The sequence below is a fragment of the Meriones unguiculatus genome, chromosome 8 (assembly GCF_030254825.1).
Source record: "Meriones unguiculatus strain TT.TT164.6M chromosome 8, Bangor_MerUng_6.1, whole genome shotgun sequence".
NCBI classification, from domain to species: domain Eukaryota; kingdom Metazoa; phylum Chordata; class Mammalia; order Rodentia; family Muridae; genus Meriones; species Meriones unguiculatus.
This window is the reverse complement of record NC_083356.1, coordinates 27,420,180-27,435,271: the sequence shown is the minus strand read 5'-3', so window position 1 is coordinate 27,435,271 and position 15,092 is coordinate 27,420,180. Positions and strand designations below refer to the sequence as shown.

Below are 15,092 nucleotides of genomic sequence, written 5' to 3'. Positions count from 1 at the left end.
CACTGTGATAATCATAGGACTAATAATAAACATTATATAGCCCAACATTTTTTTTATTTACTACAACAGTCCACAAAGACACTTCACTGAAATGGGAGCCTCTAGGAAAAAGGCCACTTTAGGGAGGAGAGGTATGGGGTCCTGGTATGATATGGTACACATGAAGAGCTCTCGGGTCATCTGAGGAAATGGCAAGCAAGGCAGTGGGGTGTGGGAGGGCTGTCTCTAAAGAACACCAGAAGCACACATGGCAGAACTGAAGGCAAGAAGAGGTCCCTGGGCTTGGTAGGGTTGAGAAGCAAGAAGAAGAAAGAGGGGGGGAAAAAAGGTAGAGGTGAAGACTCCAGGGAAGGGTCCAGGGAAATGGCTTGGCAGGTAGAGGTGGCAAGCCTGGAGCCTGAGCTCAATCCAGAACACACATCAAGACAGTAGGAAAGAACAGTTCTTCAAAACTGTCACCTGACCTCCACATGCTCACCATGCCATATGTGCCACCCCGTACTCATGCACATATCATGCAAACTGAGGAGAAAGGAGGCCCAGGGGAAGGGCAGGGAAGGTGGGGGTGGAAAATAGAGGAAGGAAGCCATGAGACTGAGACGCTCTCCAGGGCAGGGCGACAGGAATACAGCATGCAGAAACCAAGAGACTGAACAAGACCAGAAAGGAGATACCATCCCAAGCTGACCTCTGAACAAGATTAGGAGAAGACTAAACAGCCCAGCTTCAGTTAGAATAGCACCACTCTTGATCCAATGACAAGAATCCTGATAAAGTGTCAAGAGCTGCATAGAGAATTCAAGGCATCAAGAAATCACTATAGATGTGGCATGGTAGAGGCTACATGGACACACGACGCTCTGAGAGGGGGTACAGGGGTGCTGGAGAGGATTTGATGGCAGGGAGAGAAGCTGAGTCCATGCTGTCCCAAAGGAGAATGGCACAAAAGAGAAAAGTGAGTGAGAGGGAAACCAGACAAGACAAGGCACAGGATGGACCCCATCCCCCATAACAGCACAACAGCAAGCACCAAGCACATCTCAGAACCAATTCTGTTTGTCATCTACTCTGGAAGTAAATGCTATCTTCCCATTGCCATTTAGGTGGTAAGGATCATGGATAAGGTAATCAGCTCCAGGTGCAGTGATGCAGAAACCAGCAGGGCACTCTCCTTACCGTTCACAGTGATCATCCCTGTAGTCTTCGGGACCCCGACCAGTGTCACTGGATACAAACCAGATTCCGCAGGAAGGGAAAGCGCTGCAGGGAGAGACTCGAACTCCACTCCGCTGGTGAGAAGCCCCTGCAGGAAATGAAGGAGCACAGTGAAGAGGCACAGCCTAGACCCATGATGCACAGCCAATTCTGATGAGCTCTGTGACATTCACTGCAGCAACTATGGGGATGAAAAGGCCAGGAGCTTTAAAAAAAAAAAAAAACAAAACCCACAGAGGACTTTAAGGGAGACCCATGTGATCTGGACACCCAGAGTAGGGTGGCAAGCAAAAACTCCAGTTGGGGTAAATCCCTGTGTATCATCATCTGATTTCCCTGTTTTGCTGTTTTGACAGCAATTCGGACCCAAAGAAAAATAAATAAGTAATTTTTTTTTTTCAAACACAAAAGAAAAACATAGTGTGGAAATATCTCAGAAGTTGATTTTGCTCCAGGGCTTCTATGAATTATTCATTCATCTCTCTGTACAGCAGGCTCTGAGCTTGCAAGTGAACCACGCAGCTCCTTGAGTCCCCAGCCTCAAGAAGCTGCCCCTTGACATGACATAGCGCAGAGACATCAGTCCCCAGGAGGCTCCAGTCAGTGCAACAGGGACATCTATTCACAAAGGCAAAGTCATGATCACTGCCGGCCCTCGGAAGCCATGAATAAGCAAGTATGGTCGGCCAGAGGCAAAGGCCAGAAGAAACCTTGAACATCACAGGCATTATTATGCTCTAGAAAAAAGAGAAGAAAAAGAAGAAAAGAAAAACACAAGCGGAAAGTAAAAAGAAAGAAATATCCTTAACAAGATCATAAACATCTTGGAGTAAATTCATCACACAATGTGCAAGACTTCATGGCGGCTACACAACATGACCCAGAACAAAGACGAAGAAGTCCCAGACTCTCCCAAGTGGGACGGTTTTCTGCAATGCAATGGTCAAAACAGTAGGAGCTTATCTTGGAGACACTGATCGTGGGTGAGTGTGCTGGCTCTGGGAGCCCACTGCTCACAGAAGAAGGAAGGATCGCCAACCCCAACAAGAGGGAGGCAGGGAGGGACCCTAGGGAATAAGCTGGGAGAGTAGACATGAGTGTGAAGCACATGAGGCTGTTGTGCACATACACATACACACATACACACACACATACATATACATAAAAGCATATGCGCGTGCGCACACTTGCATGCCCTTTCCCAGCTCCGTCTATAAAGAACACCGGAAGCAAACGCACTCTGGCGGCAGTGGCTGCTCCTACGATGCATATGAGGTGTGGTTCAGACCTCATGGCTAAGAGTGTTAGAAGAAAAGCCAATTATATGGCTGTTGTCCCTACGCAAAACCCATTGACACTTACTAATGCTAACTAAAGCCAAATGGCAGTTGTTAATACATCTTCAGGCTAGGTGTTGAATATATGCAAGTTTACGCCTAAAATGCTTCATAATTATTTAAGTTTCTAACCCCAAACTGTGTGCTATCTCCAAGTAGAGCTTTGTAGTTTATTACAACTTTTTACTCGTCTTATTTTTTTTTACAATAAGCACATATGATTTTTAAATCAGAAAATAATGAAAGCTACTTTTAAAGATTTATTTTGTTTTTTAAATAAGCCAGGCAAAGTACACATGCCTTGAATCCCTGCACTTGGGAAGTAGAGGCAGGTGTGGTGCTTGGAATTCAAGGTCAACTGGTTACATGGTGGAACTCTGTCTCAAAAACAAAAAGAAAGAAAAAAATACAGAGAGCAACAGCAGCCCTCTGACAGTAGCAACAGATTCTCACGGAGGGCAGGATGGGTGGTAAAGCAATTAAAGAGCCAAGCAAGAAGGAGGACGAGAGTTCGAATCCCCAAAACCCACATATACACCTTTATTCAAGCCTCAGAAGGAGGAGAAGGGACCCCTAGAGAAAACTGGCTAGCAAGACTAGCCATATTGCCAAGCCCTGGGAAATATCCTGCCTCAAAAATTTAAGGTAGCTGGGCAGTGGTAGTACAAGCTTTTTATCCTACAAAACAGGGGAGTTCAAGGCCAGCCTGGTCCACAGAGTGAGTTCCAGGACAGCCAGGGCTAGAGCTCCAACCTCAAGCTGTGGCCTCCACATTCACACATGTGCACACATACCTGTACACATATGAGGGAAAGACCTCAAGGGATGGAGCCATGGAACATTGGGCCCAGAGCCTAGTGTGAGTCCCACGGGAAGAGGTCAGATAAATCTTCCCTGACCACAGAAGTCAGTTAGCTATTCTGAGGGCCATGACTACAAAGTGAGTGACAGTCCTACGGGGCTCAAAATCAGACAGTGCAGTGTAAACATTCTTTCTCACTAAGCCAGGACCTGTACTAAACGTTGAGCCCCGACCTCCAGGTGACTACTTCAAATCTATATTCGGTCTATTAAGATCAATGCGTACATAAATCAAAGGCTTGCTTATAGATTCAAACACTACTGAGTGCCAAGCAAAGACACAGGAATAACAAAGCATGATGGACACACACACAGAAAGCTCAGAGACCTCAGCTAACTGGAAGTGAAACCTGACATACATCCGTGGATGCATATGTCCCATGGTAGGCAAAAGGGTGTTTTCAATGATAATAGGTTCAGGCCAAATGACTGGTGACACATACCATGTTTTCCACGCGGAGCTCAAACGGCATTGGGTTGTACACCATCAGCTGAACTTCACACACGTCTCCTTGAACCCACTGGAAGTCTACAAAACACACACAGAAGAACTCCAGGGTGAGTTGGTACCACTGCTATTCTCAGTTTGTTGCTGTGTCAGTCCAGCTGTGGAACAGAGCTGTGGGCCATCCACTTGCCCTGGCATGAGCAATCCGTGCTGAGTTCTCACAGCAGAGCAGTGTTGATGGCTGTGATGGTGACTGGTGCCTCCCTGTGCAGACACAGGGGCCACTTGCAAGAGGCCCAGAGTGTGACTTCTCTATGTCCCCTAAAACCTGGTCAGACATACTCTTGATTTTTTTTTGCAACGACCTGCTATACACAGCAACGCACGCACACACACACACACACACACACACACACACAGGCCCCAAAGGTATTCTCACAGTGAAGAGTTTTTATACCTGACACCACATACATAACCAGTTCGGGGATTGATAAGTGGCCATAACTTAGGCCTGCATCCCACAGCACTACACACAACTGCCCCAAAGAAAGGTCTCGAATGGCCACCACTGAGGAACATTCTCTCACTCGACCCAGGATAACCCTGAGTCAGTTTCTAAACTCCCACCCCACAGATGACACACCTGGAGCCCAGGGTGGCACTATCGGTCTCTGGGGCCACACAATAGGAAGTGAGAGCTGCAGGGCCAGGCAACAGTCACAGCCACGATGGCCCCTGAGGGCCCTGGCCTGTCCTGGCCACTACTTTGCCCCTGGGGCAGCTAGCTGCTGATATCAGCACAAGACCTGGCAAGGGCATGAAGTCCTATTGCAAATGACGTCAGACCCAGGAAGGTGTGGTGGCTCTCAACTGGATTATCAGCCCTCAAGATGGATGAAGGAGGAAACAGAGTGGAAGACACAGTGTCTCAAAACAGCACCTGGGCTATCCATCTTCCTCTCTTGGCTCTTCCAGTAGCTCAGGCTGCCCTTTGTGGGAGGCATCTAGATCACTGGTAAGCTTTTTTTCCCCCCTAACAGAACTGGTTAGGAAAAGTATCGCCCCATTTGTTTAGATTAAAATGGCAGATAATAGTCTACATTTGCAGAAGAGACCGGGGCAAACACTGTCTAACCAGCAGGCTTGTCCAGACCACATGCATCAGAAACTTACTTAAAATATGAGATTTTGGGGTTTTGGTTGGTTGCATTGGGTTTTGTTTGTTTTGAATGGGAAACTCAATTGGGAGGCTCTCAAGTGTGAACACTGGAGATCACAATGTTGTATTACAGTGTCAGGGGACGAGACAGGCTGACCAAATATAGCAGTTTGCACAGCTGCAGGGTACTGAGGCTGCAGGCACCAGCTTCCCTGTTTTCTAGCACAAGGGCATAAGCCCTTCTTCATGAATGCCAAGGAAGCACTCTGACAAATTGGCTTCATTTCAACTCCAAATGTACATTTTTTTGGGTGGAAAATGTAATTTATATTCTATGGCTTCTGATGTCTGTCTGGAACTATCCTGGTTAGTGAGTCCATGCTGGAGGCCTGAAGACTACATATCTTTGGCCTAAATTTCAAATATTTCTAACTGAAACTTTGAGTATAAGAAGAGAGTTGTGGGAGCATCAGAAATGTGGTGGGTCTTATAGATGTCCTTGGGGTTTGGAAAAGGGGGTTCTGAGAGCATTTTCCCACTCCTCGACAGCCAGCCTGGTGTTTGTGAGCCTGTGTGGCTGTTTCTTGAGCTCTGCTCTTTACAGACAGACCATGGTCCGGGCATCAAGCTGGAGCATGGCAGGATAAAGAGTCTCCTAGGATATTTGTTCTGAGACAGGGTGTTGTTCTTAAGCAGTCCAGCTACATGGAGTGATGGCAAAGTCAGAGAGCCAGTGCAGGGGTACCCCATTCCCTGCCTTCAATAAGATGAAGGGGGGCGCTCCCATAGGAGGTTGTAGTAGGGTCCCACACATTGCAAAAGAACAACTCTCTCCTCCTCCCCATAATGCACGCTGAGGGGGAAATGCCATCTGCCCTTCCCTGTTGTTATCAAGTGCACCTGACTAGACACTTCCTGTCACCACCAAATGTTCTCCAGAGAAAAGGAACTAGGTTTGGAGTTGACTTTTTCTTTTATTTTGGGGGGAGGGTGGATTCAGGACAGTGTTTCTCCGTGTAGCTCTAACTGTCCTGAAACTTACTCTGTGTTCCAGACTGGCCTTGTACTCAGAAATCTGCCTACCTCTACCTCTTGAGTGCTGGAACTAAAGGCATGTGTCACCATGCCTGGCTTGGGGCTGACTTTCAAAACCAAAGACCGAGATGGAATTTCAAAGACTCAAACACACATTCACAGGAATTTACCAGCACTCAGTATCAGCTGCCTTCTCTTGAAACATTAGCCCGTATCTCTTACTTCCTGTTTAATTGCTCTCCTGTTCTCCACGAGACAAGCTCTCATGCAGCCCAGGCTAGCCTTGAACTCACTATGTAGCCAAGGATGGCTTCAAACTGATCCACCTGTGCTCTCCTCTCAAGAGCTGGGGTTATCGATATGCATGATCATACCCAATACATACAGTGAGGGAGATCCAACCCAGGCTTTATGCATGCTAGGTGGGCACACAGAGCCAAACCAGGGCAGGCCACCCTGTTACCTCAAGGCAAGCTCACTCTGTGCTTGCTCAGGTTTCCCCAAAGTCCATGGGCTCTGCTCTGGGACCAATGGGGGAAGCCAGGAACAGCTGTTAACAGCCCCACAACTTCAAAGAACTTACTTGCATCTTACCCTGATAGTCACCTCTCATCTGTTTGTTCTACCTGCAGGAAGCGGATGGCAAAATGTTTTGGGTAGAGACTTGTTCTCATAAAGACGGTACCCAATGTATATATATCCTAGTGAATACACTGGAAGTTGCAAATATCTTAAATCAAAAAAGCATTTCACTAGCCAGGAGTGTTGTGGCATGTCTGCAATGCTGGCACTGCAAAGGCTAAAAGAGAGATCTTAAGTCCAACTTTATTGCAGGACAAAGTGCTTAAAGTACTAATACTGCAGTGGTTTAGACATGGAGTGAGTATGTCTACAGGTTCAACTTTGGTCACCACTGGATGGCTATGACCTTTGGAGGAAGTGACAAGAGCCAGTATGGAGCCCCTGTGACTAGGCCACGGTGACTCTGTAGGAGGAATGATAACCAGTAAACACAGCACATGTTGCCTGTCTCTGCTGGGTGATACTCCAGGTCTTACCGTCTTCTAAATCATCTGTGAGTCACCTTCCATGAAATAAGTTTCTAAAACCCCGTTCAATGAGCACCTGCCAGTCTAAAGGCAACACATGAAACACATTTCCAGGAGAGTGTGTACGCTAGCACAATGCAAGCATTTGCACACACAGGAAAACTGGCCCGAGACTCGGTCCTAAACCCCAGGAGGAAGGGCGGACACAGACAGCAGCCTACCTATTTTCTTGTTGCGCTCTTCTCCACGGTTGTGTGCGATGATTGGTGAATAGATGAAGGGGCTCTTGGTGGACACGCTTTGCCCCAGCAAGCTTTTCACCTTCTGTGGCCGGAGGCTGGTAGGGAGGCTCAGCAGCTTGACGCACCTGTCATTGCAAGCAGAGCACAGGCGCCTGCTGTCAGGACTCTCACTCCGGACCACAAGTAAAACACTGCTGACCACAGAAACATCAGATGTGCTGAGGGAGGGGAAGAGCTCCCACTGTACAGGACCAGGCAGCAGAATAAACATACCAAACCAGCAGGTCAGGAAGGAGAGGTCCTTCCCGGGCTGGGGATCAGTCCAGCCTTCTGCCACCTTCTCCAACACAAAGGTTCCCTCTACAAAAGGAAGGCCCAGTCAGGCCTTGCTCGCATGCGCCACTGACAATGGAGCTCAAGATTCCTGCTCAGGGGCCACTGCGCTGATGTCTGCAGCTCACTCTCCCGACTGGGGTCTCCCCACAGCAAGTGGAAGCCAGAGCCTATCCATGGGGTCAGAAGACCCCACAAAAGAAAGTGCCAATCTTCACAGTGCACTGTTGTTAGGGATGGCTGCTTCACCATCCCAACCCCATGCTCGTGTTCACAAGTTAAAAGCATTAATGATAGCTTCAGAACACCAAAATGAGTTACTATCACAGTAAGGAAAGAAAACTCGACAGTTCCCCTCAGATTAACTTGACTAGAACGAGTTCCTGTCATCTGTAGTCTGTAGTTGCTGGCTTGTCTGTAGTCTGCCTGATTGTGAATCCGAACTGACCCTATTGCCTGGAACTAAAAGGTCTTCGTCTGTATGTATTGAACATCACAGAAAGCACCCTATGGGGAAGGAAGACAGGATGCTTTACAGAAATCTTTAACAGGGTTTTATACCAGAAGAAATTGTTGACTCCAGTTGAGCCCAACTGACTCGGCAAAGAGTGCTACAAACATGCTATTGAGTTACATCCATGCAGCTTTCAACATGTATGGTAGATATTTGTTGAAAAGGGTTGTTATTGACCTGTTGGCTGTCTTCAGCAAATGATTACCACAAAATATACACAAAGTGTCCCGAGTCGGGGGCACAACTTACGATTGATGGTACAGGTTAGCACAGGTTGTAAAGGTTGATTGCATGGGAACTCCAAAGCAAGTAAGGTTGGTTGTTACACAGTTCTCTTAAAGGCTGGCTAAACAAACAGGCTGAGTATACAGCGGGAGAGCAGTCTTAAGCGATCTCAAAGTCTATTATTAACTTGGCTGTGAGGTCCAGCAAAAGTTCCAGTCTCTTTGAACGAAAAGAGATGTTTTCATAAAAATGCACCACCCACCGTGCTCAAGGTCACCCAAGTCAGCCACGGACTGGTACCTGCTGGAAGCTGAGCATACGCAGTCCCCGTGCTACCCACTCGCTAGGCACCATCTCAAAAGCGTCTTAACTTTCGTGCTACTGTTATCTCCCCACTAGCAACCAGGGACTGGCAAAAGAGAGATGACTTGCAGCCCACAGAGCCATTAATGGAAAGCGACGATGGCCAGAAGTGCTGGCCTTAAACCACGGCGATGGGAGGCCTCCGGGACTACACTGGCCTGGTGGCTAGGATCAGGAACATACTAGAGCAGACCATAACAGACAAGGATAAGGATGAGAGAGACCCAGGTGCTCCCCACTCCACCTTCTAGCCCCTGAGGCCAGGAAGGAGAGGTCCTCCACACAGAATCACTGAGGACTGAGAAGAAGCCCCCCTAGCGGAAGCCATACCTCAGCCTCCTGGTCCTCTACATAACAGTCCTGGAAAGCCAGGTGTGAGGAGGCCAAGAACAAGACAGTAAGGCCTGGGTCACCAAGCACCCATAGCAGGCTGCCGTGGTGCCTAGGATGCCACCCATTCACACCAGCCTGAGGGAGTGGGATGCACTGTGCTGTATTCAGTAAGTCACCGAGGTCTCAGGCACAGCCCAACCCATGCTGACTGATAAGAACTGCCTTACAGAGCTGATCTCACTTGGGAGAGATGGGCTGCTGGGTTCCTATAGGAATGCTGCCTATCCTGTGCCAGGAACCTCTACAGCACTTAGTAGCCAGGCCCTGACAGGGTTCAGGTCACGTGCAAGGGATACATCCACTACCCACAATAACCCAAGTGAGGATGATACTTAGAAAATGAGGTTAACTCTCTCAGATTCCTTCTCTGTGTGCTCTCCTCCATCACACTGTCATCTGGGACCAGAGCAGTCTCACAGTTCTGTTTTGAATCAAGCTGTGAGCTGGCTGAGGACCAAGGCCTTGTACAGCACTTGAACCTGTTGCTCTCAGTAAATGCAGTGAATGCGCTTCCAAAGGGCTGAGCTGCAAATCAAGTGTCTAAATCTTTTGAAGCTGAGCACTGTGGTGAAAACTCGTGGCTGACTGCAGGAAACCCTTGCTTCGTTTGCACCTCCCCAGCACAGGGAACCTGCCTGAGGCTAGTGACGATCTGGGACTGAGGTATACCTTGAAGTTGACACCAAGACCCTCATTACAGTCTGGGGGACCTACCTCTGGGACAACAAACACTGATGGCTTTGAGGTCCCTGAACCTCACTCAGCTTTTGCTCCTAAAACCAGCTGAGGAGAGGTACTCGGTAATCTGTGTGGCTGGAAGGATGTTTCTTGTCTTTGGAAACCAGTTATCATAGGGAGAGATAACCATTGGAAGACAGACCCAACCTGACCCTGCCTTCCTTCGCCACCCTCCCAGAGGGATGGAAGTTGATAAGAGAAGCCTGTGTACACTTCTTGGTCTAGCTCTCAAGGCAGCCTGCATGCTACAGACAGTGCATATTCTGTATCGCTCTGTGTGTGCTAACGCAGGCCCTCCCATGAAAGAGGCTTATGGCTAGGGTCAGCTCGCACGCTCACCTGACCTGAGCCATACCTACCACCCTATTTTTCATCTGCCTTGAACAAGTGTTCCTGTGCGTTATGAATGAAGGCAGGAAAAGGGGGGTGGCCTTTGGATCTTTTGCAGGGCATTGTGGGACTGCTTGAGGTGACATGTTGGTACCTGTCATGGCACCTGGCACACAGTAGGTCAGCAAAGCCTTCCCTCCTTTTACAATCTCAAGACAATGATTATTTGCCAACAGAGGATGGCTGCTGGTGCAAAATGGCACTTCTGGACAAAAGAGTGAAAGATGCTAAGTCTTGACGCTGGCTATAAACGCACTGCTGGACCCCGACCAGGCAGAACCTCCAAGCCTGATTGGTACACTTGAGGGCAGGACAACTCAGAACAAAGAGTACTTTCTGTGTCATACCCCAGCCCCACCTGAAAATGGAGCATGGATGGGAATTACGAGGAATCATCCATGCAAACAGACAAATGGCTGGTTTGTAGCTTACGTCAAAGAATTCCGAGGACACAGTCAGCCAGAAAAGTGGCCCTGTAACTAGTGATGGTGTACACCCATAACTCAACCTTTTCCACCAAATGTCATTTTATAAAAACGTGACTCCCAAGAAAAACCATCGTTGGAGGTGCCTGACCTAAACGCCACATCATTTAGCCTGAATCTCTGCTGAGTGAGGGATGCTGGATCTGGCAGAAGAAGCTGCTGTGACTAAAGCAGAGTCCAAGGGCTCAAGTGTCCAGGATGGGATTCTCTCAAAAGATTCCATTTGGAGATGGTTGACATTTCAGAATCCCGAGTCTCCTTGGCATCCCGTGGCTAATGGGGATCATGCTGAGCAACAATGAAATGCTAATTAGGGCAGTGTTTGACGCTTGAGGAGGATGACAGGGGAACTAATGGGGCCCTTCCTCCTTGCCTTTTCATTCTCCACTTTTTGTCCAGGGGAAATACAGGTCAGCTCTCAAATAGCTTCTGGCCTGTGTTCCAGTTCAAGCTCAAGCTCAACACTCCCAAGTCACTCTTGTGGGAGGGGCAGGTTTCTGTCAGTGTAGATGCCCCTATGAGGTAATTCAGGAAGACACTTGTGATTGGATGATAGCTAACTACAAACAGCCCTGAACCCTCCGCTAAATTCTTCTCAAATAATCCACAACATGCTGGGGGATGATAGTGTGGACCCCAGAACTGGCAAGTGGAGACAGGAGGACCAGGAGTTCAAGGTCATCTTGGCTGTTCTTTATTCCTCCTGTGCAGAGTTCTACAGGAAGGCTTTGGTCTACAGTGGCTGCCCTCTGCTGCACCCACAGGCACTGCGGCAGTGACGTCATCTCGAGATGACATCATTCCTGACCATCACTGAACCTCATAGATGGCCAGAGCCCTGATCATCTTGACCACTGAGTACACATTTCATCAAGTGAATTTCAGATCAGATTTAAACAGGGATGTATTTGGCTCTCATTAACCTGCATCATAATTACTTGAAATCACTTTGCAGCGTGCCTACTTCATGCTTCCAAGTTGGCCTTTTCCTGTAAGTAATTAAAATGGTTTAATCATCAAGAACCAAGAAAGGACAGGATGGGAAAAGGCCTGAAGTATCTATTCTAAAAACGAGAGATCATAGTTTTGCAGCATCTCCAACAAAATTAGCTTGTAACTGACAATTCTACACAGCTCTCCTGAAATCTGACTCCTTGAAATGGGCTGCTTTTGACACAACCCACTGTGCAGCATAGTGAGAGCTGCAGTCCTCAGTGTTCACACCACCAAGGTCTTCTCCATCTCCAGGGTCACTTTCACTGCCTTCCCCAGAGGTTTTCAATATTCACCTGATGAAGAATACTTTGGATGTGGAGATTACGATGGTCCCAACAGGAAGCATCCGAAGGCTCATGTGCTAAAGACTTGGCTCTGCAGCCCTGGGGAGAGGTTGCAGAATCAACTTGATGTTTGTCCCATTGGTGTGTTAACCTACTGATGAACATTCCCACTGTGGATCAGCCTGTTAGGAACTGGGACTTTTGTGGAGGAAATGAGTCATATGTCCTTGAAGTGTGTATACTGTCGCAAGGTCCTGTTCCCCACCTCTCTCTCTTTCTCTCTCTCTCTCTCTCTCTCTCTCTCTCTCTCTCTCTCTCTCCTTCCCAGCTGCTAAGAGGTAAGCAGCTCCATTTCTACACTCCTCTGCTGTGATGTCCTGCTTGACAACAAGCTCAGAGATAACAGATCCAAGGGCCCACAAACCAAAACCTGAAACAGTGAAGCAATAAACCTTTTCTATATTAAATGCTTTGTCTCGTGTACTTTGTCATAATGACCAAAAAAAAAAAAAAAACTGACTAGTAGTTCATTTCCAGTAGTCCACAGCTCATTTTTATGGAAATATGTTGACCCAGTGCACAGCTTTTGCACTGGCTTGTCATCAAGTGGAGATGGGGAGCAGGGTTTTCAGAAGAGGGGACAACCCCACTTAGAGGGTCTGTCTACCACTCTGTACAGATTTGCTGAGAAAAAGAATCCTGGTGAAGGTTTGTCTAGAACAGGTTGTACTGTGAGCATGTCTGTGGAGGACTGTCTTGTTTGTGTTCATTTACTGGGGAGGAGCCAGCCTCGAAGAGGACAGCACCATTCCCTGAGCTTGGGTCCTGAATAACCTAAGAGACCCACAGAATCTAAGAGAACAGAGCAAGCATTTGTTCACTCTCTCTGCTCTTGACTGTGACTATAACTACAGGCTTCCAGTTCCTGCCTCGACTTCCCCCAAAACAATAGGATGTAACTTGGAATTGCTTTCACGTTCCCCCAAACAATGGATTGGAACCTGGAGTTGAAGCCAAAAAAAAAAAAAAAAAACCCTTTTCTCCCTTAAAGTTGTTGACTTGAGGTATTTTATCATAGCAGCAGGAAAAGAAGCAAGGGCAGGTACCTGCCATAGGCCAGGTACAGGTACAGGCATTGCCAATAAGATGGGTCTTGCACATCTGTGTTGAGGCCTGAGAACACACCTCTGGATTCTGTTGCCTAATTCCTGCAAGAGCACACTAATGGAAGGATTTAGTCGTAAAGGAACACTTCGTGCCTCAACAAGCCATCTGCAACTCTCAGTATCCTCAGCTGTGTGGCTGAGTATCCAGGTGACAAAGAACTATACACTGATTCACTCCCTAGAGTGTCCAGGAATGAGGGATACAGGACAAAGACCAAGGTGCCATCATGAACTAGCTCCAAGGACTACAGCATAGAGTATCAGGATAGGGACAAAATAGACTATGTCATTGTGAAACCTAAAAGAAGACCTGAGTCCATAGCTATATTGATGGGTAAGTGGATTGGTAGATGAATAGATAAATGGGTGTATAGGTAAGTGGATGGATAAGTGGGTGAAAGGATGGGTTAGTGAGTAGACAAGTGGGTGTGTGGCTAAGTATGTAGATAGATGAATGAGTGGACGGGTAAATAGATGGGTAGATAGTGGATAGGTAGATGGATATATGAGTGGATGGAAGGATATATAGATGGATGGGTAGATGGGTGAGTAGATGGATAAGTGGGTGGGTGGATGGATGGGTGGATGGATAGATGGATGATGGATAATGGATGGATGGATGGATGGATGGATGGGTAGGTAAGTAGGTAGATGGGTGGGTGAATGGATGGATGGATGGATGATGGATGGATGGATACATGGATGGATAGATGGATGGATACATGGATGAATGGATGGATGGATGGATGGATGTATACAGATGAGTAGATGGATAGACAGGTAGGTGGATGGATAGATAGATAGATAGATAGATAGATAGACAGACAGACAGACAGACAGACTCAAGAAAGCAGTACCAATATCAGACTGGCAAGCAGGTAACTCTAAAATAATTTTATTTTATCTGCTCAGGGAAATCATTCTAGAATAAAACCAAACCTAACCATTGCTATGAACAGACACATTCACCTGGCCACTATGGCAGAAAGTGCCACAAGCCCAATGAAGATGGCATACATCCCAGTCAGTGCCTGCCTGTAATAAGGCTTCTCAGGGGAATGGGGAGGAGCTCTGACTGCTAAGAGCACCTCTCGTGTGCCTTGCTCTTCACCTGTATGTCATATATGGAAGCCTGGGACCTGGTTTCATGTTCATGTACCACAAAGGGGCAGGTAGACAGTTGTATCACCCATGGGACTATACTTGTTCACTATCTCTCTCTGACATTCCGTCTCCATGTATAACACTTGAGCTTTGTTTCAGGGAAACCATGGGTACATTTTCCTGAAAGCATGTTACCTGGGGTCTGACACATACTTGAGGTCATAACTCTGTGAGAGGGAAGGGAAGGGAAAACTTTCTAAAAGAAAAAAAAAAAAATGCTTCATTTAGCTGGACGTGGTGGCACAGGTCTTTAATCCCAGCACTCAGGGAGGCAGAGGCAGGCGGATGGCTGTAGTTTGAGGCCAGCTTGGTATACAAAACAAGTCCAGGACAGCCAAAACTACATAGAGAAACCCTGTCTCAAAAAACAAAAAAGAAAGATAAAAAGAAAGGAAGGAAGGAAGGAAGCTCCATTTGTTTCACAGCTCCCCAAAAACACCTTCTCTCTCATTTCTTGGTCACCAGGAAGAGGATATGAGGTTTGACATTACTCCTGTCATTCTGATGCCATCTGGGGCCTGAAACCAAAGCTTGCACTGGGGTGGACACAGCAGGGAAGGGGACAGGTAAGCTCTGGCCTGCCTGCATGCAGCCTGGCTGCTCAGATGCATGCATCCCTCCAGCGAAGATTTTACCAACTGGTACACAGAGACACAAGTGGACTCGAGGCCAGGAAGACCTTCTGGCCAGCTTCT

General features: G+C 47.5%; 1 protein-coding gene across 2 annotated transcripts in view; it reads right to left on the bottom strand.

The window, feature by feature from the left end:
• Trappc9 (trafficking protein particle complex subunit 9) overlaps positions 1-15,092 on the bottom strand; it is a 440,029-nt gene that overhangs the window by 344,823 nt on the left and 80,114 nt on the right. For both annotated transcript variants that reach the window (XM_060389314.1, XM_060389315.1), the window contains 3 exons: positions 7,326-7,471; positions 3,857-3,942; positions 1,177-1,303 (listed from right to left, as the gene is read on the bottom strand). In XM_060389314.1, coding sequence (XP_060245297.1) covers positions 1,177-1,303; positions 3,857-3,942; positions 7,326-7,471 — 359 coding nt within the window. The remainder of the gene's footprint in view (positions 1-1,176; positions 1,304-3,856; positions 3,943-7,325; positions 7,472-15,092) is intronic.